At 47.7% G+C, this 25,978-nt stretch overlaps 1 protein-coding gene across 4 annotated transcripts in view; it reads right to left on the bottom strand.

Moving 5' to 3' along the window:
* The window catches only part of FHL1 (four and a half LIM domains 1), a 63,100-nt gene that overhangs the window by 1,639 nt on the left and 35,483 nt on the right, over window positions 1-25,978 (bottom strand). The window contains exons 1-6 of one of the 4 annotated variants that reach the window (XM_055338548.1): window positions 11,470-11,624; window positions 3,036-3,217; window positions 2,488-2,662; window positions 1,704-1,873; window positions 1,065-1,251; window positions 270-469 (exon numbers count right to left, since the gene is read on the bottom strand). In XM_055338548.1, coding sequence (XP_055194523.1) covers window positions 270-469; window positions 1,065-1,251; window positions 1,704-1,873; window positions 2,488-2,662; window positions 3,036-3,217; window positions 11,470-11,491 — 936 coding nt within the window. In that variant the 5' untranslated portion in view covers window positions 11,492-11,624. Of the gene's footprint in view, window positions 1-269; window positions 470-1,064; window positions 1,252-1,703; window positions 1,874-2,487; window positions 2,663-3,035; window positions 3,218-4,738; window positions 4,789-11,469; window positions 11,625-25,978 lie in introns of those variants that run through there. The other 3 variants (XM_055338545.1, XM_055338547.1, XM_055338546.1) reach the window with 3 other exon arrangements.

Genomic DNA, 25,978 nt, shown 5'->3' with positions numbered 1-25,978 from the left:
ACCAGAGCACAGGGGCAGCATTTGCCCAGCCCCTGGCCGCCCTCCACCACGCGCTGGCCCCCGCGCCGCCGCCACCCTGCCACGGCTTCTCCAGGACCTGAGAAGATGCCAGAGCTTGGCCACGGACCCACATTCCCATGCCACTGCTATCGCCCTGTGACGCGCACCGACCTCCCAGCATAACCAGTGTCTTTGATTTAGGTCAGGGCCATGGCATCAAAGTGGCCACCAGGAGGCAAACTTGGGCTGTTCGCGGGGTATGCACTTACCGGGCCTCGAGGAGCTGCTAAGCTTCGATTTTTTCTATAAAGAACCACCACCCACGAGGGACAAGTCCTCTCTCCACCCGGATGCCTGCCCCGGAGGTTGGCGCTGGGAAACAGGGTGAGAGGCAAGCGTTTCCCGTGGCACACTGGGGGCTTCCTAGCTTTAGAGACTGGGTGGCTCACTCTTGACACAGTCCTTTTCCCTGAGGATGGCAAAAGTCTTCTCAAATGTACATTTCAAGGCTCCCCGGGGAAAGGGCCCAGGGCACGTGGATCGCGGCCGCGAGATGAGGAATGAAGTGATCAGCTCTGCTTCTGATCGCAAAAAATGCTGCCCGCAGCTACCTCTGAGCTAGCCTGCCACTAGGGGCCTTCTAATCCCAGCTTGCCGCTCGCCAGCCCTCCTCCCCTCCTCCTCCTCCCCCGCCCCCCCAGTCCTCTCCCTTCCCCCGCCGGACCCCTTGCTCCCCCGCCCTCCCCCGCTGTTCCCCTCCGCGCACGCCACACGCAGTGCCTGCCTGCCCGCCCGTGGCCGTGGCCGTGGGTCTCAGGCTCGTGAAACTCCGGCAGCGTCGTTAGTTAGTCAGCAGTAGTCAGGAGGTGTTCTGTATTGCAAAGGCTAAGCTGGCCTGGGGGAGGATCCAAACTATTGGGAGGGGGCCTTCGGGACCCCAATGGCAGGGGGAGAGGACATTCTTTGGGGCCTTTGTGGATGACACCGACGACTTAGGAAAATGAGAGATGGTTACCATGCGCAAGACCTAGCCTGGCAGACTTAGCAAGGACTCTTTAGCCTACCAGTGATGGGGTTCTTGCATCCAGCACACTTCTTGGCCACAAAGTTCTTGTAGCAATCCACGCAGTAATACTGGTCCTCCACAGCGGTGAAACGCTGCCCAGCCAGCTTCTTAGAGCAGGTAACACACACAAAGCACTCGGCATGCCAGGGCTGATCCTGGTAAGTGATTCCTCCAGATGTGATGGCCTAGACCAGGGAGTGTAGCACCGGATTCAGATTCAACAACCATTTTGTTGAATGCCTACTACGTGCCAGGCACTGTGCTGGGCGCTTTGGTATACAGTATCTCATTTAATCGCCACAACGGCCATGGGAGGCAGGTGCGATGATTATCCCCGAGTTACAGACGAAGACACCAAGGCTCAGAGAAGGCGAGCCCTTGCGGGAGGGTGCACAGCAACCAGGTGAAGGAGGCAGGCCTCCAGGGCCAGGGCCGAGCGTGCCCCTGGACAGCCAGACTTGGCCCTGGCACTGCCTGCTCCTACCCCACTCTCCTCATCTGCAACCCAAGAATAAGAATTCCTACATCGCAGGGCTGTCGTGAGGATGGAATGGGATAGTGTGTGTGCAAATGCTCTGCCAAACTGTCAAACGCTTCTAGAAACAACGGTCAATGCACGACTCCCTTGGCAACGTACCTTGTTGCACTTCACGCAGTGCTTGGCAAATTTGGTCTCATGGCAAGTCACGCAGTAGAAGTCCTCCCCTTTAGGGAAGAAGCTTCCAGTCCCGATGACTTGCTTGCAGTTGCTGCAGGTGAAGCAATCTTTGTGCCACACGGTCTTCTTGTACTCCACATTTTGATCTCCTGCGGGGGGGGGAAGCCGTCCGATAGCCCCACTGGCAGTCCCCTGCAGGGGACTGCATCCACTCACCCCCGCCCAGGCCCCTCCAGAGGGGAAGGAATGCAGGCCCTGCAGTCATTGGCCTCACGCTTCCCATGTGGGGGCCCCTCTCCACCATCCTAGCTGGGGTTGTGCTGACCCAGATTGTGCCAGGGTAGGGGACCCCAGAGGTAGTATTTCAGGACCAGATGCCTGAAGCCCTGCCCCGCCCCCATGGCCCTGACCTGGAGACTCACTGGGAGTGGGTGAGTGAGGGGACTGCCTGGCCCAGAATTCCACCCTGAGGAGGACGCATGCTTTGATCACTCACTCTACCCAAATGAGAAAGCGCTACATACTTTTCACTTCTTTCTCTTGCCACAGACTGCTCTGTCCAGCGTTCTTTAGTTGCCGAGTGTGTGCGTGTGTGCGAGCATATATGTGTACGCAGATATACGTGTATATATATGCGTGCATATATACGCTAAAACCTGAGCACGGCTCGCAGCAGCATGACCCCACCACCGCGAGCCCCCAGCATCATCTCCGCCCTGGGGGGCCTCCTCCCTGGCTGCCCCGGGGGGGAGGGGGGCACTACCTGCCACGATTGGCTTGAAGCACCCCTTGCACTTGGGTGAGTCCTCCCGGGTGGTGCACTTGTTGCACAGGATCTTGTTGTCCTTGGCCACAAAGGTCTCGTTGGCCAAGGGGTGAAGGCACTTGGCACAGCGGAAGCACGTGTCATGCCAGTAGCGGTTCTTATAGTGCACCTCCTGGAGACCAAGCACAAGGGGATGGGTTGCTGTGAGTGGCGCTGGGGGCATGGGGTGGGAGGCAGTGGCCCTCCCATCCAGACTGAGGTTTCTGGGGGCGGACTACACCTGTGGTGATCGTTTCTGTGAGTCACACAAGGAGACGCCAAGGCGAGGAAGGAACATGAGCAAGAAAGGCCCATCCTGCGCAAGTCCTGCATCGGATACCTGGGGAGCCTCACACTGGTGGGGAGGTGCTGGGCATTGGCCCAGGAAGCCAGGGCTTCTGTTCCCTTACTGCCACAGCCCTGTCCCCCCTGCCTTGCGTGGATGTCCCTCACCTGTACGCCCATCCCCCTGCTCCCACTCCTCAACCCGGGGCCAGCGGCCCTACCTTGGAGTCTGCCCCGATGGGCTTCCGGCACTCCACGCAGGTATTGGCGCAGAACTTGTCAAAGCATTTCAGGCAGCAGTGGTGGCCGTCCTTCTGCACATACTTCTTCCCCTGGAGGGAGTCCCTGCAGTAGTGGCAGTCGAACTTTTCAGTCATGGTGCCCACCTTGTAGCTGGAGGGACCTGCGGGGGGCAAGCAGGCAGAGCCAATGAGCCCTGGGAGGCTAGGAGTGTGCTGCCACTGAGGCCCTGGGGGTCGGCGGCATGATGCCACCAGGGCCCAGAGGCCGGGTGCCAGCTGCTGCCCAGCCTGGCTGGCCTCGGGCACCACGACCGACCATAGGCACTTCACTAGGACCCTGGGAAGAAACAGCCCCCCCAACCCCCACCTTCAGGGGGGTGCCAGGGTCTGGTGGGGGGTACAAGCAGGTCAGGGCTTGCGTTGGTCTCACAGGGCTTCTGGCAAGGTAGGGTGGCTTCGAGCAGTGAGGTGAACAGGTGCAGGCAAGAGAAGGGGGGTTTCACACAAAGGGGCACACAGGTTGGGCTCAGTGCCAGCGACAGCTCCTGATGGCAAACTGCTTGGAAGCCTGAGGAGGAGGAGGAGGAGGAGGAGGAGGAAGCATGCCCGGAGCCGCTGCTAGGCTCCCCATCCGCCTTCTAGGCAGTGATTGGGCCCTCCCTGCCAGGCTCTGGCTCTTCCTCCCAAGCTCCACTCCCTCCTTCTGCAGAAGTCAGCGCCTCTGACCCGGCTCCCTGCTGCCCACGTGAGCCATCCTTATGGATCTGTGCAAAATGCCTCCATCTAATCCTTCAAATCTGGCAGAACACTTTTAAATGCCGAACAGATCCCAGAGAGTTCCATCCAACATAGTTCACGGACTGAGGCCTGAGCCATCACCCCGGAGAGGACTTTTTTTTAAAGATTTTATTTATTCGAGAGAGAGAGAAAGAGAGAGAGAGAGAGAGGCAGAGACATGGGCAGAGAGAGAAGCAGGCTCCATGCAGGGAGCCTGATGTGGGACTCATCCCGGGATCACGCCCTGGGCCAAAGGCAGACACTCAACCGCTGAGCCACCCGCTGTGTCCTGCCAGAGAGGACTTCTAACAATGGCATTCTCCGTTGGTACTGGCAAGGTCTACAACTATGCCCACTGGTCACAGTGATGTGCTGTTCTGTGACATGCCAAAATCAAGTTGCCCCGCTGTTCGAGCAAGCAAGGATCCACAGTCAATGACGTATTACTAACTAGGACATTTGCGGTTTTAAAAACTGCAACTCGAATGATGGGTTGGGGGTGGGAGGAAAAAGGCTTTTAAAACGTGTTAAGCTGATCATTCCAAGAACCCCTTCCACTGCCTTCACAGGAAATAACTCCCCTTGTCCCCAAGGCCCCCCCAACCCCAGGCCGCAGACTGCATGTCTGCAATCGCTAGCACTAAGGCACTCTGTTCATCCTGCCACCAAAAAGGTACCAAACGTGAGTTTCTATTAGCTTCCAACTTTTTTAAACATACGCTCATTTTCCATGTTCCCCCTGAAAGAGAAACATACGTGGGTAAATAGATAGCTATTGTTTAATTTGCACAGGAAACACAAGAATGGAGAGAATTTTCTCCAACTGCTCACAAACACGGCTATTGTGCTAACAAACATCCCAGGGTAATCTAGAGACAGAACGAGAGTAGCTGCCCAGTACTCACCGCGGCTCTTCCACTAGCTGAGCAGCCCCAGACTCCCACTTTGGGTCCCATTCCCAGTTTTTTTTATACAAACACATGTCCAAGTTGTTTGGATCCTGTTGCCACAGGCAACCAAATAGCAGAGAGTGAGCTAAGGAAACCACACCCTGCGTCTCCGAGCCCGCCTCGGCCGAGGCTGGTGAACCCTCACTCAGAACTGGGAGCATTTCGGAAGCCAGCCTCCAGACAAAGTGCATCGCACCACAGATGGGCAGAATGTTCTGGGCCAGCTGCAGCCCTGCCTAGGCAGGCCCTCTGACAGACCCCCTCATCTCCAAGCAGTGAACAACTGAAGTGAGTGGGTGCCATTTTCAGTTGCCCAAGACAGTTGTGTCACAGTTTGGAGGTGCCTTGAGACCAGAGAATGGTTCTTAGTGGCACTTTCTCCCCAAAAAGAAAATCGGGATGTTCCCTTACGTAATTGGGTTAGAGAGGAGAAGGAGAGACAGACTGAAACTGAGGTCTAGCTCCTTGAACTGCAGTTTACATAAGGCAGCTTTTAAAGTGCCACCAGCATCGGCGCAGACAGAAAAAGAGTGCCCGCCACAGTGACAGCACACTGAAAATCACTCCCCTCATTCATTCTTGCTGTTCGTTCACATGTCACATAAAGTTCTTGTCTTATTAGCTTTTCCATCCCAAAATTGTGCCCCCAACCAAAATTTACTTTCTTATCAAGAGCAGAATAGAGAAACCAAATCAATCTCCAGCAACAGTAAATGCCAGGAAATTCAATTATTAGTGGCTCCTAAAGGCCATTTGGCAGGAAATCAGAATTTGCAAGATTAGACAGCCTGGCTTCCTGCGTGGCCAGGAATCATGGCTGCCTGAGGCCTTCAGAGCCTATCTTCCTGGACCAGGGTGGAACAACCCCCTCCTCCCTCACCAAAGTGTCTGTTTAGAACAGAACTCAGAGCCACAGTCCTTTTCCTATTGCTTTTTTTTTTTTTGATGTCTTTCGAAGAAAAAAATGGCTTCCAAATATTTCTGTGCGCAAGTACCATATGGAGTTTCACCTCAGGCTCTTTCCAAGTCTTGGCTTTGTTGTAAAAACACAGGCATTGGGGGGTGCCTGGCTGGCTTGGTGGTTGAGCGGGTCTGCCTTTGGCTCAGGCTGTGATCTCGGGGTCCAGGGGTCGAGTCCCACATCGGGCTCCCTGCATGGAGCCCGCTTCCCCCTCTGCCTATGTCTCTGCCTCTCTATGCATCTCATGAACAAATAAATAAGATAATAAAAAACAAAACCAAGAAACACAGGTGTTGGTGTCACACAGACAGCCACCACCAGAAAGCACAGTGAGGTCTGTGTAGGTATTCGGAGCTCTGGGGAGCAGGCAGAGAGATCTCACCTGCCAAGCCTTTCTCACTTTAAAACCACACACTTTCAAAGTGTCACTTTACCAATGCCAAGGTGGGCACTGGTTACTTTTAGAGTTCTAGAACCCGACACGCTCAGGGTGCCTATGCACCCAGCCAATGAAAGAACCCAGGGCTCACCAGCAGATCATGCAAGTCCCAGGGTGTGTTTGAAAGTGGAGTCCCATCAATGCAGCTGCTCCCCATGCTGTGGTCTCTTCTAGCATAGGGTCTTGAACCAAGCCAAGGGAAACTAAGCAGGTCACCCCGAGTTAATGGTACCACTGTTGGAGCGTGCCACTTACTTAGGGTTTTCAAGTCCTAGCTTTTAGGCATTATAAGTTTTCCTTTCTGTAGTATGAAGACCTCAGGGTCATCTTCCATTCCTCCACAGTGTACACTGAAACCCTGAGAGTCTGCACCCAGATGGACAGATTTCAAAGGGCGTATCATGTCCTCCTAAGGCTGATTGCCACAGCTGACTCAAGCCTTTTTGCACGTGTGTGGAAACACTTAGTTGTCAAGATAAAATAGGCCCTTCTAGGAATGCTAGCTTTATTGCCTAATAAGTAAATGGGCTAGAAACACTTAAAGCATGTTAACAACGCTGAGGTCAAATTCGTGAACTTTAGTACTTTGTGTGTGTGTGTGTGTGTGTGCGCGCGCGCAATAATTCCACTGAAGTCGAACTCTGGGCAACCTGAAATGAGCTTACCTCATGTTTTTTTCTAAACTTAGGACTATTTCGTCCCAAACTATATGAAACCTTCACAGCCGTATGCTTGAGCAGGAAGCCAGAGTGGTACCCACTCCTGCTGATGAGATAGTTCCCATGTCAGAATTCTGCACCAAGTATGAAGGCATGTGAGGGCAAGATCATTCTGTTACTCTTCACCTTCAGAGCAGTTATGCTACTCAGGACAGTGCTGAGAGGCATGGAGGCTCCTAAAAAGATAGCCTGTGCTCTGATTCGTGGGCTCAGCATCATGAGCCACGGTGAAAATCTGACTTCACAGGAAGAGAAAAGTCTGGCACCTCTCTTTGTTTCCCCTTTGTTAGAAATAAGAGAATCAAGAAAAATGAAGATCACATTTTACCCCTTCTTTGGGGGCTCTCCTTAATCTTACTGAATTACATATACTTAAGGCATTTATCGTTTAGGGGATACTTTTTCTTTTTCTTACCCCTAACCCATTTCTAAGGACACAAAATGCAAAGCCTTCTAACCTTCCACAACTTCCAGATCTGGTTCCCCTGACCCGCTGCTGTTATCTGGGAAAGGGCGCCCCATCCATCATCGCACAAAGCACTGGATACAAAGGTACTTCCTTTCCTGTCGGTCTCTGCCCTCAGGTGGCAGCTCTTTGACTAATCTTAGCCTCCGAGTCTCGTAGACAGAAATGAGGCTTCTCTAGCACAGAAGAAGTTTGCAAATACACCAGGAGTCCTGGGGACCTGAGCCGGGGCCTCTGTCTCCACTAGTCACACAGTATGTGCCTGTTGATTGGCAGATGGAGGAGATAGGTCACTGCCACGAAGCTCCTAAAACCTCTTTCATTAAAAGCATTTTATGACAAATACTTGTTTTTAAAAACCAGGGCACAGCTCCTGCCACCCTAACATGCTGATGTCCGACCCTTGGTCCTTTACAGATGGAGCGGGTTCAAATGCAGTTGGAAATGTGACTGGTTGATCACATTTTAGATATTTATTCCAAGATGGTAGTCTGATTCTCTTGCTGTGCCTGCTTCAAAAGACACATCATTCTTCACTTAATAAACAAGTTTCCTCTTTCAGAAAATTCCTGAATGACATCCAACATGCTAAAGGGGGGTGCTCTACATCAACTTTAGTATCTCAAAAAAAGTCTTGGCTTTTGATGCCAGCCTGTCGGAGAAACGTGATATTGCAACATTTCTTTTTGAACTGTAAATCTTTCATTAGAGAAGATTCAATTTGTATTCAATAACCCTGCTTGTGTTTTTTTTTTAAGGATCGACTTACCTTTTTAAAAGAATTTTATGTATTTATTCATGAGAGACACACACAGAGAGGCAGAGACACAGGCCGAGGGAGAAGCAGGCTCCATGCAGGGAGCCCCATGTGGGACTCGATCCCAGGTCTCCAGGATCACGCCCTGAGCCAAAGGCAGATAGATGCTCAACCACTGAGCCACTCAGACGTCCTCTGCTTGTGTTTTTATATGGATTTTCTCCAGTATTTCTTGCTAATGTCCATTTCCACCCCCTCATGCCCGAGTGGCTCAAAATAGGAAGATTTAAGGAATCAGTGAATCTTAGGGCAAAGAATCATTCTTCGATGTGCTTCCCTGAGTGGCAGAACGTACAGTATAAACAATGAACATCAACCCAGATGGAAAAAGAAATCTAGGTTATTTCTGGTCTGTTAATTGCTAAGTCCAACATACCAGTTCGTTAGTCACTCCATGAATAAATATTGGCTTCCAAAGAAAGGGCAGATTGCTTTCCTGAGAACATTCAACAAATGGGGCGAAGCCTTAGCCGATGAATAGGACGCTTGTATGGCAGACTTGCTAAGGCACCTGGAGGTGTCGTCAGACATTTGAGAATAAATACCTAACTTGCTGCAATGAGACGGAGCTCATGAGTCATGGCTGAAAAGTAGTCTTTCATAGAATCTCATAGAAAATCGGAGAGTGTTTTTTTCCCTTAAAAACAGAACATGTATGAAGTGATTCAATGTGATTTGCAACTTTGCCTGTACACTCCATTTAAAAAAGCTCATAGATCTTTTTTGGGTCAGTGGTGTACAGGTTTAGATTATGTCTGGTAATGAGAGGGATAGAGGTAATTGAACAAAAACTGATGTGCCACTGAACTTCCACCAGGCCAGATTCCATCCCAGGACTATTCTGTCAGTATACAAAGCTCTTCTTAACATTGCACACAGTAGGTGAGCACCCTCCATCTTTTGCATGGGAAAACAAGTGCTTCCAATCGGGCAGCAACAGACCACATGTTCTTTAGTTTTTCTAGTTGTGGTCAAGTAGTTGGCAGTTGTTTGGTGGTCAGTAGAAGTATAAAACACTCAAGGTTTACCCTTGACCAAGTCTCCTGATTGGTCAGTTATTTTAAGAACCCAACCCAGTTTGATGACTCGCTCACCCCACCATTCAATTTTCTGTCCCTGCACCCCAGAAAGACTGCTGGGTGTGTGAGATCCACTGGGCAGTGGCTGGCAAAGGGAATTAATGGCTACATAACAGGACAAATGGTCTTACTTCCCTCCCCATCCACACCCCCAGCCTCCCATCCACACCCCCACCTGGGCCCTCAACTTGCAAGACTAAGGTTAAAGGAACCCAATCTACATAATCATCTTGCAGACTGAAAGTGTTCAATAACAAAAGTATAAAATCTTGTCCTTGGAATGTCCTCTGGGTATAGGGATGGTCACTAAAAATGGATCCTGATCCAATGATCTGAACCTCTAATTTGTCCATACAAAACTCATTTCAGGGCAACATGCATTTTTTTTTTTGTGAGGCCTCCTCTCCTGTCTACTTTCACAGAGCTATAAACTTCTAATGCAATATAAAAAGCTAGCCCCTCATTTTAAGAATCATCGAAGAGCTGTCAATAACCTAATTTAGTCACAGTTCTTGTTTCCAGATTTATAGAAGCAAGAATCATGTCCGGATTTAGTGCAAAGTAAAGCCAGAGGTTGGGTATATTGTAAATAGGTGACTTTTTAAATGTATTTCCCTATTCTGTCATTTAATCAAAATAAAATGGGGAGTTACTCTACCAGTTCACATGCTTGGTCAAGGTCCATTGGAACAACTGGTGCAGGTGAATAGTTTGCCTGCACCCAGAGAATGTGTATGTTGGCTGATTACCACAATCTCAGGTATGCGGTACCATGTTTGTAAAATGGTTCCTGGGGGTTTTTGGGAAAAACAGAGACAGCTCTTCAACATTTGGGAACAAGACAGACATTGCATATTAATTCATTAAAGCAGGGAATGCCATTGTAGTGCATTTGTTTTAAAACACCTGAGGATGGGGCACCTGGGTGGCTGGTTTAGCATCTGCCTTCGGCTCAGGACGTGATCCCAGGATGCTGGGATCAAGTCCCACATCGGGTTCCTCACAGGGAGCCTGCTTCTCCCTCTGCCTGTCTCTGCCTCTCTCTCTCATGAATAAATATAATCTTTAAAGAAATAAAATAAAACACCTGAGAGAAATTTCCAAAAGTACTTTCATTATTTAAATTTTGATGGGCAAAACGCCTGTGTGGCTCAGTGGTTGAACTGCCTTCAGCTCATGATCTTGGGGGTCCTGGGATAGAACTCCACATTGGGCTCTTTGCTCAGCAAGGAATCAATTTTTCCCTCTCCTGTGCTCTCCCCCCCCCTCAAGTAAATAAATAAAATCTTTTAAAAATATATTTTGATGAGCTGTTACAAAAATTTGAGAACTATTTTTCCCAAAGACTGCCACCCCAAATTACTTTGTCTGAAAGCTGGGAGACAGGCCAAAAGTGCCTGTTTCTGAGAGAGGGGACCGTTATTTAGGCAGAGGGCAAAAGAGCCACGATGACATTCTTGGCTCTGGAGGAGAGACAGGCAGCAGGGTGACTTCAGAGAGCCAGGCCTTCTGGGGAAGGTGGTCTGTTGTTCAGCCCTTCAGCCCCTGTCCTGGGGGTGTCTGGCCACAGCCCAAGGGCTTCCTTCATGCCAGCTTACAAAACAAAGAGACGACTCTCATGGAAATGATGGTCTAATTTGCCCCCTTTTCGGATAAGATTCTGAAAATTTGCCCCTTTTTCGGATAAGAACAATTCCTAGCCCATGTGCCACATTGAGAGGATCATAGTTGCTTCTCTTTAGATGGACTTAACCTATCAGTCAGGGGAGGGAAGACGTGGTGAGTCATTATGGACTTTCTCCCTCAGGCTCCATATTTAGTTGACGTTTCCTAACATACCTTAAATTCAATTTAAAGCAGTCCAGGTGAACGTCCACATCCTATAAATAACAAAGAACTGCTAACACATCCCCCTGCCCCAATAAAAATCTTCCCTCACACAATCTCTTGTCATTTCACAGGATGCCCTGAAAAATGTGAACTATAGTAGTAAGTTTAGATTTTTACAAAACAAGCCACCCAAAACGGCCTCTTGTCTTTGCCACAGCAGCAGAAGGCAGGATGCAACACAGACGAGCCAGGAGTGACTTACTATTTCGACGAGCCCGAAATCATTTCGTCAAAAAGTTATCTTTGAGTTGGCTGGAGGATTCACTGCCCCAACAAAATCGTGCTCGATGCAAGATAAAGAACGTGAAGCTTTACCTGAGTGTCTATGGGAAGCCATGGCTCACAGACCAAGTTCAGGAGCAGCACCTAGATCCGTCTTCCTTTGACCCCAGCTGATACGGCTGTGGCTCATTTGTGAACATACATTTAAGGGGAAGTGGCTAACACAAAAATAACCAGGAGCAGATGGCCCACCCCTCCCCAGAGATCACAACCTTAATCCCACTAGAAAATTCTTAACCATTTTAGGTGATCCAAGGGAGAAGAATAGGACCCAGTAAAAATACCAAACACTACATATAAATACCTGTGGGGCTACTCACCATCCAAATTAGCTCCAGAGCCAGAGAGGCCACATAGAAAGTCATCCCTGTACCGGAATAAAATTTGGACTCGGCTCTGGCATAGCTTAACGCTGAGCCATCCTTATTAATCCACTTTATATGCCGAAATGGCTTGCACCGGGCCCTATGAAGACGTTTTTGTGCTGCTAATGATAGAAGTCACTGTAAGGGACAGATTAGTGGCACCCAGTATAAGGAAAAGGCATTAGACGTGAGGAATACAGAGATATAGGGCTTCATCTACATCCTCCTTGCTATGGACCAGACCCGAACAGGACCCTGAAAGAGCGATTCTAGCCATACATCTTCTTAGTGTCAGATGACAGACGTATGTGTACATACCCGCTATTTACACAGGGAACATACTTTGCCCCACAAGTGAAATCTCCTGCTTTTTGGAGTTGGGCACAACAAAAGTCAAAATATGGATGAAAATGAAGAGGGCAACATAATATGTTGTAACAGCTGGAGGAGGGCCTGTAAGTCCCTCCATGACCCTGCGCCCGCTCCTTCTCTGGCTGCATCCTCATGCCCTTCACTCCAGCCTCACGCCGACCTCTTCGCTGGCTTCTACATCCTGTAGACATGCCCCACCTCGGGCCCCAGCACGTGTTCCCCCAGCACAGCGCCTCTTGCGGGTGCTCCTCTACTTCTTTCTGAGTTTTGCTCCCTGGACCACCCTACTGAAAACTGCAACCATGCTCCCTGTCCCCACTCTGTACCCGCTCCCCCAATTTATTTCCCACCATAACTATCTATTGAAAAATGACTGAAAAGAGGCAAAAAATTATTCATTGGGTCCCATATAAAACCAAAACAGAGTCCCACCTGGAACCCAGAGAGTGTCTTTGGCCACTGAATGTCAAGGAAGGCATCCAAGCTTCACTCAGGGGCAGGCCCCAGGATCAATACCTTATAGACACTGCCTTGTCTTGTGTATGTCACCGGTTTCAGCCCAATTCTGCACCTCCCCTAGCAGGCTGGGGGCCGGGCCAGAAATGCTTCATGGATACATGGATGAATGACTTTTATAATTCTTATGCTCTTCAACTGTCTAATGAAAAAGTTATTCTTGGGGCACCTGGGTGGTGCAGTCGGTTAAGCATCTGACTTGGTTTTGGCTCAGGTCTTGATCTCATAGTTGTGAGATCGAACCCTGTGGCAGGCTCCCTGCAAAGCAAGGAGTCGTCTTCTCTCTTTCCCTCTGCCTCTGCCCCTTCCCCTCACTCACCCTCTCTCTCAAATAGATAAATACATCTTAACAAAAGAGAGTGTACACAACAAGGGGGGAAGGGGTGGGGGAGAGGGAGAGACAGTCTCGAGTAGCCTCCCGGCTGAGCACAGAGCCTGATGAGGGGCTAGATCTCATGACTCTGAGATCACGACCTGAGCCAAAACTAAAAGTTGAACGCTTAACAGACTATGCCACCCAGGCGCCCCTGAAAAAGTCATTCTAAAAGATGGCTGAGGGTGGCTCAGTCGGTGAAGCATCTGACTTTGGCTCAGGTCATGATCCTGGGGTCCTGGGATTGAGCCCCAGATCGGGCTCCCTGCTCAGTGGGGAGCCTGTTTGTGTGCAGGCTCTCTGTCAAATAAATAAAATCTTTAAAAATAAATAAGAAAATTTTGAAAATTTTAAAAGAATTTAAAAAGTAAAAGATGACTGAAATTGTAACCTTTGGTTAGCTGGAAATGACAGAGCAACAAAAGCTGGGATGTCACAGGCAAATTTGTCCCATGCTGCGTCCAGGCCTCAGTCTGGGAAAAGGCGGGTGACACTGTGCCTTCCAACCTGCCGCAGCCCCTTTCTCAGAGCGGCCCGACTAAATGCTACAGAGGGGCTGGCCGGTTGGGATGCCACAGCACCCCTGAAATAAAGCTCCGTGTCTTGCATGGCAGAAATGTGGGGACTGTATGAGATGATTCACCTTGACCAACAGGAAACCAGATTTTAGCGAGGTGCCTTCTGGGGTGGAGCTTTCCCGAGATAAGTCAGTTCTGGCTTCAAGCCCTGCATCAGGGGGTGTATTTTTTCAGCAAGTGCAGGGGCCCTGTTAGTATTCCGAGCAGTCCCTACAGAATACAGACGGACAGCTGGACAGCCTCAGCAAGTTAGCAAACACACAAAAATCTATTTTGTCAAAACACAGGAGAAAACGCATAACCCAGAGAGCTGCTTTGTGGCCCCAAATTAGTCAGTGGCCGAGGACAAGGTGCTGTGAGTAGGAGCCTGGCCCTGCAGCCTGGTCATTCCACCTGTTCCCCACTCCTGCCTCACTCCCCCTTCCTGCCACACCCCACCTTCCTTCTCCAACCTCAGGAATTATGAACCCTGCCTGCTCGGTGTGTGTGTGTGTGGGGGGGTTCCCCAGCGCCTGTGGCCTCCAGTTAGAACTGCAACTCTCACAAAACCAAGAGAAAGGCCCTCTGGCCCTCTGGTAAGGTGACAGACAATTCCTCCTAAGGAGGGCTGGTCACTGCCCTGCTGGGGGATCAGCAGTTCTAGACCCTGGCAGTTATTTAGCTCCAGGCTCCAGAATAGCCGCTGCTTTTGCTAGCATGCAAGCCAACTTCATTACACATGAACAGCACGATGTTTAATAATCTCCTTAATAACCACTGTAGTGTTTACAAAGCACCTTCCTTCATTTACTGTTGGTGGGGCTGGCTGCCGTGTGATGCACAAACCTCTCTGCTGTCTGAAGGCCTTTCCAGGCCTTTATTCTCTCGCACTCCATTGTGCGTCAGGATCATTTCTCAGTGGGTGTGAGGCATCAAAAGCCCCGAGCTTCCGCTCGGATGTGGTACTCTGAGAACCACTCACTTCGGAGCTCATCTCTCTGGATGCTCTTGTCTTCCAACGACTCTGCAGTTAAGTTGTGACCTACTCTGAGGCTCCACCTGCAGATAATCCCATCCCCTCCCTTCATTTACTTTACAACGTAAACACTGAACAGATGTCCTACTATGTGACACAAGATATTATTCTGGTAACCGAGAGTACGATGCGGTCCTTTCTTCCAAGCTCATGGACGTCAATGCGCAAACGAGCATCGGGAGGAGGCAGGGGAGGGCAGCTACCTCCGTAGATGTGAGGGGCATTGGGTCTTATAACAGGCACACATCTGCGTGTGGGCTCAGATAAGACTTGATGGATGTCAAGACATGTGACCTGGTCCCTGAAAGAATGGAAATGAGGGTCGTTGCAAGGAAAGGTGCAGCAAGAGCAAAGGCGGGGTACAGCCTCGTGAGGACAGGGGCACGGTGTCGGGAAGTGGTGGCACAGAAGCCTGGTGGGCAGGAGGCAGCAGGCCCTCAGAGGTCAGGGTTTGGAGCCGTCGGGGCAACCAGGGGGAACCTGGAAGGCAGAGCTGGTGGAAGATGTCACTGGCTCACCCCCTTTAATGGGATGATCCAAGCCACCTGGTGAGAGATGTGGGCCTGATGACTGTGTGGTTCCGGAGAGAGTCACGTTTGTGGGCATTCCTGCACAGGCCCAACCCTGCGCTCTTGACCTCACGAACGCCCAATACCCCAGGGTGGAGGGAGGGGATTGGACTTCCAAAGTTCAAAGTGGTATAATTTACAAGTCCAGCATGGCCAATTTGGGACCTGGGTGGCCCACACTGGCAGGAGGTTCCTCAGAATCTCATCTTGTAACCGGCTTGTGGGCACCCTCCTCCCTTACCTATTTTAGCGAGGTAAAGCTATAGTTTTCCTTTTACCAAAGAAATTTCAAAATGGTTGAAAACTTCTTCAGACAATCAGTGCCACTCGTCACAGCCAGAGGCAAGAGCCTGGCAACCAAGTGGAATGGACTCTGTGTCTACACCAGTGCTTTCATCCTCACCACTTCTCTCATCCCCCTCGTTCTCCCCTTGCCCATCACTAATTAACACACTCTAAAGGGTTTTTCTTCCATATAACTCTGTCCGGTCACTAGGCCCTTGGCCAGCAATTTCACTGAGTGACTCCAACGGTGAGATTCAGGCACCTAGTCATGCACTATGATATGATGTGATTCCATGTTGGGCTCTCTGGAGTATCTCTTGTCCTGTGTGCTCTTGCCAGAAAAGGCCCAGTATGGCTTAAGCCATCTCATGTTCCTGTCAATCTTTAGGGTGGGAAGAGTACTTTTTCTGACAAGTCAAATTTTGCAAAGTCACTGTGCTGAAGTGTCACAGTTCAGGGCATATGCATCAAGGAGTAAAATGAAGGAGCCACCCCCCAAGAACCACATGGGGGGTGACTTCATCCTGCAATATCCAAATGAAAGCAAACTCTCAGAACTGTGCCTCCCCAAAGGCTCTCTGAATTGCAGGGCCAAGGAAAAGGAGGCCTGGGAAAGGGGAAGGACTGCCACCAATGAGGTAAGCTATGGGCAGTGGAAGACCCTGTACTGAGCCAAGAACCTTGAAAAGGCTCATCACACAAGAGAAGACCTGTCCACCTCATGATTAACCAGGGCTTACATAGTTTCCTTGTAATACTCACTTGGAAATGAAGAATTTATTCACTTTTAATTTTTTAAGATTTTATTTATTTGAGAGAGAGAGAGAATGTGTGAGAGAACATAAGCAGGGAGGAGGGACAGAGGAAGAAGCAGACTCCCTGCTGAGTGGGGATCCTGACATGTGGCTGTATCCCAGGACTCTGGGATCATGCCCTGAGCCGAAGGCAGATGCCCAACCGACTGAGCCACCCAGGCACCCCCGAGATGAAGAATTTAAACACGTGCTATGGCCTGCGCCATTTGATTTTTGCAAAGGTCATTCTATGATTAGGGAGTTTTAAATGTCTCCTGCCCCCAGCATCTGCCACCTCCTAGACTCTCACCAAGATGTAGGAAGGGTCCCAACTACAGCCTATAGATATTTTAATGGGCCTCTAACCAGAAAGCACCATCAGGACAACGCTATACAAATGATTTTCAAAGTAAGACACTATGATGACCTCAGATTAAAAAAAATGAAGCAGCACTTAAAAGAGAAAAACATAGAAGCAAAGGAACAGAAATCAGAGAGTTTTAGAAGGAAATATGTAATGTGAATGTAGAATCTCTGATCAGATGAAAATAAATGTTTCATGAAACTGAGAAGCTAGTAGGGATAAATCTTTGTCATATTTTAGGTGTTAAAATTCTCTTCCAGTCTATTTCTACCACCCACTTGTGATATATCTGTTTTATTTCCATGTTGCCATGTGCCGTGACTCAAAACACCCTTTCAATCATGCTAAGTCCTGGCATTCACCAAGCCCACCTGTTATGGACATTTCAAGCCTCTGATAGATGCTCAAGGGCTAAACATTCTGTGACCCTAGTCTATAATTTACCCAGCTGATTAATATCTGTAACAGGAAAGGACAGGACCTTGAATAAGCTGCTAACTGGGATCGACTACCTTGACCAGAGGCGTCATGACAGTACCTCATGAACCCTGCCTCCTTATGTGACAGTTCACCTACTAACATGTAATCTGTTTTCATTTACCAAAAGACTGCAATTACCACACTACCTTATTATGCATTGGTGCGGCCCTGGAATTCAGGGCAAAGGTCAGACACCTTCTGAGTGGCTCTGGGGGGTTTGGTCATGGGGCACAGAGTGGCAGTGGGAGCATAGGAGGAAGGAGATAACACGGGGTTCCAGGGGGTCACTCGGGAAGTCTACATTTCAGTAGTTAACAGGGTTGACAGAGAGGGCAACTCAGATTTCTGGAGGGGTGAAAGGACATGAAAGGTGAAAGCCTCGCTTGGCCCCCACCTGTCGAGTTTCCCAAGGGCCATGATCCTTCTGCCTGAGTGGTGTCGCAATCCGGATTTGAAGCATACATTACAGGCAGACTCGGGAGGGTGGTGGGCCCCAGTGATCCATGTCTGAGAGAGCAAACATGAATGGCTTTCAGTGGAAAGAGCTATTCTGTTTGGAAGGCCAGGCCTTATGCCTTGAAAACATCACAGCAGGACCAGAGTAAAGGCCAGTGTGATCTTGCCGGTGCCCTGGTGTGACCTTACCACCACAAAGGGCAGCTTATTTTCTCTGTCAGTCTGTCCATGGTGAGGACAGAGGCTACAGGCAGGGTCTGTGCGAGATGCCACCTTCACAAAATGCCATAAAGACAGTGTTGGAAACCACCTTACAAACCACCTGGCCCAGCCAACCCCCTTTGACAGACGGCAAAACTAAATCCTTGAGATGGGACATGACCTGCCTCACTGCCTTATCAGTAGCTCCACATCTAGAACCCAAACACCCAGAACTGTGACGCCTCGCCCCTTGCACATCAGGCTGCTTCCAGCAAGGGTTCCTTACTCATGACACTGTAAAACTTGGGACCACAGTTTATGGCCCCTTGACTTCAGAGAGTCATCAGCAGAGGCTGGGTGTCTGGGTGATGGACCTCAAGACTCAGGGACAGATGTGTGATTTGCAGGTGAAACACCCTACAGATCCTCTCATGCGGCAGCAAGAGTCTGGGCACAGACCAGACACTTTGGCTGAGGCGACTGGGAAGGAGCCTCTGATGACGGGCCAGGAGAGGGAAGGTCCAGGTCAATGGAGGGGCCAAGGGTCCACCTACAACAGCTGACGCTCAAGGAGCACAAGTGACCGCTTCCAAAGCTCTTGAAGGCAAGTGATGCGCTCCCATGCCAGGCAGCGGCTATGTGAACAGAATGACGGGAACACAGAGTTCGGCAAGCAGAACACGAGAAGGACTCTGCAGCTAGAATGGCAGAAGCCACCGAAGGTCACACACTTGGAAAGATCACATCCCCCTTGCCCCAAATCCCAACCTTTCTTGTTCCTTTTCAAGCAGTGTGATCATCAAGGCGAACAAACATGTGAATATGTACCAAGTAGATAAGCCCAGCCAGTCTCAGGTGTGGAGGAGGAAACCGGGAGCCAGGGCGAGGACTCCACCGCATTTGATGGAATGCAGATCAAATGGGTGTAGACAGGCCTATAACGATTTCTGAGGGCTTCTGCGCAAGATATTCAAATCTTAATTTTTGTGTGAGACTGCCTGAACAACTAACATCGTTCAAAGATAGACGGCATGGGATTGGCCCTGAGTTTAAGACAGGTGTATCTATCTTCTCAAGTTTCAAGGGAACAGTGTAATGGTTAAGGGGCACAGACTCCTGAGCCAGAACGTCTAGAATGAAATCCTGTCTGGACCACATACTGGTTGTGCACCAAAAAATTCTCTTTAACATCTCTGTGATTCAGTTTGCTCCTCTGCAGAATGGGGATAACAGGGGCACCTATGTTAATAGGGTTGTTGTAAGCACGATATGTTGCTATTTATCCAATTATACTCTACAGGTGAGCATTCCTAGGCAGCAGATTCCTGCAAAAGAAAAATTTCTTTCTGAGTTTACCAGTTCACAGAGGACATGTGGAAAAGAGGTAGAGCCCAACTATAAGAGTTACGGGCATGAGTTGTCTCCACTAGGACAATTCTACATATCCTAGGGATTCAGAGGACTCAGCCTCTAGCAGCATGACAGCCCAGAAGACAGAGCTGCATGTTCTGCATGGACGCAGACAGTTTAGGAACAGATGATGGACTCCTAGGGGGAACAAGTTTGCTCTCTTGATCCTCTAGTGAACATAAAAGACCTCCTAGGGTCTAGGTCACCTGCTCAGTCTTGGAACAGGGATGGATTTTCCCTATATCCCTCCAACCAGTGAACCCAATGGATGATTAGACCTTCCAACACAACAAATAAAGGCTGGCTTTGATGGGACTATTTAATGAGGCAGGCCACCATGGATCGCATCTCTGATTTTAAGTTGACCTGTGGAGATCAACAAGAAGAAGAGGCTACCTATACCATCAGAAACAGTAGCTCTGGCCATAACATAGGTTAGTTCTGTATATATTATGGGAGTTGATTCTGAATGAATGCCAAGGGCATGGATCTCAAAGACCTATCTTTGGGGTGCCTGGGTGGCTTAAGTTGGTTAAGCATTTAACTCTGGGTTTTGGGTGAAGTTGTGATCTCAGGGTCATAGGATTGAGCCCTGTATCAGGCTCCACACTCAGCAGGGAGTCTTTGGATTGTCTCCTTCCCACTCTGCTCTCTCTCTCAAATAAATAAATAAAATATTTTAAAAGCCTTATCTTACTAGGCCACTCAGAGGAAGGGCTCAGCAGCTGACCCAAGGAAAGATGGTGTGTGTGGAGACTTGGCTTGAGTGAGCACAGGAGAAAAAGGGCAGACTGGTCCAAATGATTCTCTGAGGCTCCTTTCAAAGCTGTCACAACTTCTCAATCCCACATACCGAAAGTCCTTTATATCCATCAGGGCTTCCCTCATCTGGGTTTCCAACATTCCCCGATGAAATGAGATCACCAGCGAGTGTCAGTGAAAGTAGCTAAAGAGCAGGAAGTCCTCTGGTGTCATCAGTGACACTATGTGAAATATTTAACAATGCAACTATTTCTTAGGGGGGACATGTTAAGGAAGTCATTTATTGTTTTATTTTTTTAAGATGTTATTTATTCATGAGAGACACAGAGAGAGAGAGGCACAGACAAGGCAGAGGGAGAAGCAGGCTCCATGCAGGGAGCCTGACGTGGGACTCGATTCCGGGCCTCCAGGATCACACCCTGGGCTGCAGGCGGCGCTAAACCACTGAGCCACCTGGGCTGCCCTCGTCCATTGTTTTATATGTTCACATGGCTTCTTGAAGTTTCCATGTTCATGACTCTGCCAAGTTGCTTTCCATTTTATGCATTAAGATACGATTTATACACCATAAAACTGACTCTTGCAGAGTATACACTTTGGTGGTTTGTGGCATCTTCATAAAGTTGTGCAACCATCACCCTCATCTGATTCCAGAACATGTTTATCACCAAGAAAGACACCCTGAGGCCATCAGCAGTCACTCCCTACCCCTCCTTTCCTCTAGGCCCCTGGCATCCACTCTGCTACTTTCTGCTTATTCTAGACACTTCATACAAATGGGACCATATAATGTGTGTGACCTTTTGTGCCTGCCTTCTTTTCGATAAGCCTGCTCTTTTAAAGTTCCAACCATGTTGTAACAGGTATAGTTATTCATTGTATTTTACTGCCGGATCGTATTCCATTGTGTGGATACACCACACCCTGTTTATTCACCCATTCATTGGCCCACAGGAGTGGTTTCTACTTTTTTGCTATTATGAATAATGCTGCCGCTGAACATCCTTTTTTCTGTATGGATTTATTTTACTTTTTAAATATTATAATGCTTTTCTGAAAGGTACAAAAGAGTATATAGTGAAAAGTCTTCCTCTCCTGCCCATCCCCAGGCCCCTACTTCCCTCCCTCCATTAGTAAACAATGGTACCAGTGTCTTCTTATAGTTCCAGAGACACTGGGCCCAGGAAAAGAGGTAACTGTATATGTTTTTCTTTGTCCCTTTTTAAAAACATAATGGTGATGTACTATACACACCCTTCTATACCTTGCCTTTTGGATTTAATACATTTTTGAGAATTTTGCGTGGTAGTGCATAAAGAGCTTCCTACTTTTATATAATGTACACTGGGTTCAAGTGTGTAGATACCCCCAATTCTCAGTCAGTCCCTCGCTGGCAGACACTTTGTTTCCAGGCTGTTATTACAAACAATGAACCAACTAATAAAACTCGTAAATTACTTCCATCAGATTGCCATCCTCTCATACCCAGCAGAGGTCGGATGCATGGAAGACTTGTGATTTTACAAGGGACTAGAGGGAGCAAGAGGGAGAAAGGAAAACCATGAAAGGATCTCAAGTGGATTGGGTGGCACCCATCAAAGCTTACTGAAATGGCAGATTATTTTGGTCCGGGCAGAGAAGATGCTGTCTGGAAATCCCAAGCCAACTATGCTAAGGTTACCCTGAGTTAGTAAGCCACCCAGACAGGAAGTGGCTTGTGACTCCAAGTCTACTGCTCTTTGCACCAAACCATGATGCCTCGCCAGTGAATTACAAAACAAGAAACCGAGTCAAGCACTTATCCGGACAACATACATATATGCTCACACAGTGCCGCGCTGTGCTAGTTGAGTGGCTACTGAGGGTCTGCATCCCAGCACAGAGGAGCTGTTTAGTGTCCATTGAATCTTTAGGCTGAAAAGCCATAAAGTACACATGGCATTTGGTTTTCAAATGTTCATGTTCTCCTCTTTATCTCTTTTTAAAAAGGAAAAGTGGTTGCTCAGCTGGGGGTTATAATGGAGTGACCTGAGCCAGGCGCAAACCTTTGGCGGATGATTAGACTGGGAACATGTCACTGGTGCATACCACTCCCACCGTGCCCAGCTCTGAGTCACAGGTCTGACCTTCACACTGCATGCTGGGAAAACAAAACACCATCCTCGTTTGTTACAGAAATCTGTCAGAGATTTTTCAACTCTGTCTGCAGCAGGGTTTTAAATGAACCCTCTGAGTACTTCTTTGAAGGAGAAGAGCAGCTCAATGTCTGGAGTCTCAAAAAAAGTCAGTCTTTTTAAAATAAAAAAAATTCAGTCTTTTCTGAAACGGGTGCTTGTTTTTCCAAAGTCACATAACTCACGCAGGCCAAGTGATGCGTATTCTACTTGTCACTGACTTAACAACTTAAGACCGCACCTCCCCGCTGCTATGGCCAAATGGGAAAAAGAAATGTCACAGTACCGCACTCCAATCTCACACCACACACTTCCAAAGTGAACTTTTTGGGATTTCAGGAAAAAGGGCTGACATTTATAAATCAGCATAATATATGCAAATAGATGTAAGAAGTACACCTGCCAGCTATTTTTGTTAGATGTTAAAACAGGGATCCTCAGTCACACCACTGTGGCAACTCAGTGAGGCAAACCAGGAACATTATAAAAATTATAAAACCAAACTGATTTTCATTTGCTTCAAACTATCTACTCAATGGCACAAAGCAATGTTGAGGCCCATATAAATGATCATAAATGATCGTATTGGTAAGGAAATGGGTGGAGAAGAGATTAATTCAGGAACTCAGCCAGTGCAAAGCCAATTACAAGTTAACTTTGTAAAAATAGGAACAACAGTATAAAAGTGAAATTAATTTTAAGCTTCCATTTAATGAAAAGACCAGGGAATGTTTTGTTGACTTTACTGTTTTGTAACTCAAGGAACGAACAACAGACGTGGAATCAGAAATCCCAGAGAGAATCCTTGGCATCTTCTTTCCTCATCGATACGATGGGGACATTAATCCTAACCCATTAATCCTGTCTGGCTATTCCGATTGGATTGTGGTAGGAACCAAACTAAATTATCTGTGCCCTGGTACTGTATGAACCAAAAAGTAACATCGAAATGACAGATTTGTCAAAAAGAAAAGAAAAATACGGACTTATATCAGGCTTTGGACCCAAGCAGGTAGCGTCTCCTCCTTTTTCAAGTGGATCTAAGTTCTCATAAGACTCACACCTTACGAGTGTCACGAAAAAACATACACCCATTGACCACGCATCATAAAATCTAGGAGCAGATCATCGAGGAAAGACTGACGGCCTCTGTGACAGGGCTTCTCTTGCTTGTTAGCCCATGCTTCCCAGGATAGAGAATTTAGAAACTAGTCATATGGGTATTTCACTTTTTACTTAGGGTCTAACTCTTTAATCCTCTTGTATTTTGTTACGATTTCATTCTCTGCAAAGACACAGGGAGCTGGGAACAAATGTATGATAGGCAAGCTCCACATAATCTTGGCCCTCTGCTTTGATCTACAAATGAAAGGCATACCCCTCTGCACATGTGTAGACGGACAATTTTGGTTGCTTTAAGTCAGTGACATGGTTTACCCTCCCATCTCCACAAAGAGAGTAATTTGGAAAACACTCAACAAAAGAAAAAATTACCCCAAGGTTAGTTTGAAGACTTCTATCCTGGAAAAAGTAAAGGAAACAAGGAGAACTTTTTATTTCTGTTGTGGAATGGGATGGAGGTTTAGAAACAACTTGAAGAAGTGAGTTAATCTCTTTGTGCCACAGCCAAGACAGGGTTTATTTCCTACTGTTATGATGGTAACTTAGAACACACAGGACAACAATATCAAATATCAATTCCCTCCAGAGCTGTAACTTTCTAAATGTAGTAAGTAGTAATTTGTCAAGATCATCATTCAACATACAAATAATTTCTACATAGTCATTTGAACCTCAATGCCACATTCTGTATCACATCCTCAAATGCCATCGGCTATAAACCAGGTAATGTTTTCGTGAAAGAAGGCTACAGGTGTTATACAGGGATAAACCGAGACATTAAAAAGATTAAGTGTCTTGCCTTAAGTGAGAGGGGCGAGGTCAAACCAAGAATAGAAACTCAAGTCCTATCACCTGTCCTAATCATAAATCTAGACAACTGTCCACCTTCCTGCTAGCAATAAGTACATAGTCTAATCAATTTCGATGTGTTTTTTAAAAAGATTTTATTTGAGAGAGAGGGAGAAAAAAACCCCCAAGCAACAGGGAGGGGCAGAGGGAGAGGAAGAAGCAGACTCCCAGCTGAGCAGGGAGCCCAATGTGGGGCTTGATCCCAGGACTCTGAGATCATGACCTGAGCTGAAGGCAGACGCTTAACTGACTGAGCCACCCAGGCACCCTCAATTTCGATGTGTTTTAAACGTATATTTTGCAGGAAGAAAAATGTATCTTCTCAATGGATCTGTGGAAATATTTAATTAAGATGGTATTACACACGTGAGCCACAGGACATAATGTACTTGTACACAGAGCAACCCTTTTCAAAAATTAAACCTGACTCATGATAGTAGCTAAATGTTAATGAAGTGTTCAAAGGCTAGGGCTGTAACAAAAACTAGATAGGGTTGTAACCTGTTCTGTTACACCACAGACAGTTCATCAGCTACATGATGGGTGTTTATGCCACCAGCAGCAAACAGGCCAGTCACATTCTGAAGTCAAATAGCAAAGTCAGTGGTAGAGAAGAATCTGAACCTCTTTGACTTAATGGTCTCTTCTGAGACCAAAGTACACATGTTGTTCTATGGTGCCAATGAGTTGCCATGGGTTTCGAAGGGTAGTGTGCCCTACCCATAACCCTTCGAGGAGCTTGGTCAAGTTCTCACAACTCCCTATGCATCATTTGGTCCTATTTGTGGTCTACTGACACATTTTCAATGCTTTTAACCACCCAGTTCTCCGCCCACACCTCACACCTACTCCCTGCCCCAAAGATCTTCTATCCTAACTTTTCTTTGTTCTTCTACACTAACTTTTCTTGGAAGGTCAGAGATGAGGAACACAGCAGTTGGAACTGAAGTGGAAGCTACAGGATTAGCCCCTGTGGGGAGTGGGAAAAGCTGCTTGGAAATGCTTTTAAGGATCTGCCAGCTAACGCAAGAGTGCAAGTGAAGACTTCCAGAAGGAAATATACCCAGCCAACCCCCTGGACCAAGGGAGAGTGTTTGGACATGATTCTAGGGATTGAGAATAAAGGGAATGACAACCCAGCTTTGCAAGAATGTAGAGTGCTTTCCGTACAAATAGGGGCAAAAGCCATACAGTCAAATCTTTCATCTCCATCCTGGTCTTACTGCTCCAATTGTAACAAGAATGTTTTTTTTTTTTTAATAATTTGCACTTAACACCTTGACACCAGGGCTTGGGATCAGATCCAGCGTAGACCAATTTGGTCTTTGGTTAACTGCCTCTCTCTGCTTTCCAAATAAAATATATTTTGTTGGAGGGACCAACACTTGCTGTTTATAACATTTTTAAAGATGATCTTGCCTCTTTATAAGAAGTGGAAGTTATCTGGCTCCTGTCTCAACAATGAAAACAAAATTTACAGGGATAACCCCCCTCCTCTTTATTAGGGGTCAGTGATGTCTGAGTCACGAGAAAGTTCAGATTTAAAAATACACCAGTATTCTTTTCCAACACCATGCCAGAATTCCAGAAAATCTGTTACTTTTAAAATAAGTCTTCTAAAATTTTCCCCAGTAAAACTGAGCATTTATTTTACATCTTTCATAGGACTCTATGCCAATTTAATGCACATTTGTGTAGTGTTCAAAAAGCCAGACTCCAAGTGTGTAAATTATATAAAGCTACTTAACTGGTGAAATCTACTGCATTGACTTTGAAATGCATCCAGAAAGAATATGAATTTATGGATAGACAGAGGGATGGGTAGATATGGTGACCAAACAAACACAGTAAAATGTC

The sequence above is a fragment of the Nyctereutes procyonoides genome, unplaced genomic scaffold (genome assembly GCF_905146905.1).
Source record: "Nyctereutes procyonoides isolate TBG_1078 unplaced genomic scaffold, NYPRO_anot_genome, whole genome shotgun sequence".
Lineage (NCBI taxonomy): Eukaryota > Metazoa > Chordata > Mammalia > Carnivora > Canidae > Nyctereutes > Nyctereutes procyonoides.
This window is presented reverse-complemented; position numbering and strand designations above follow the sequence as displayed.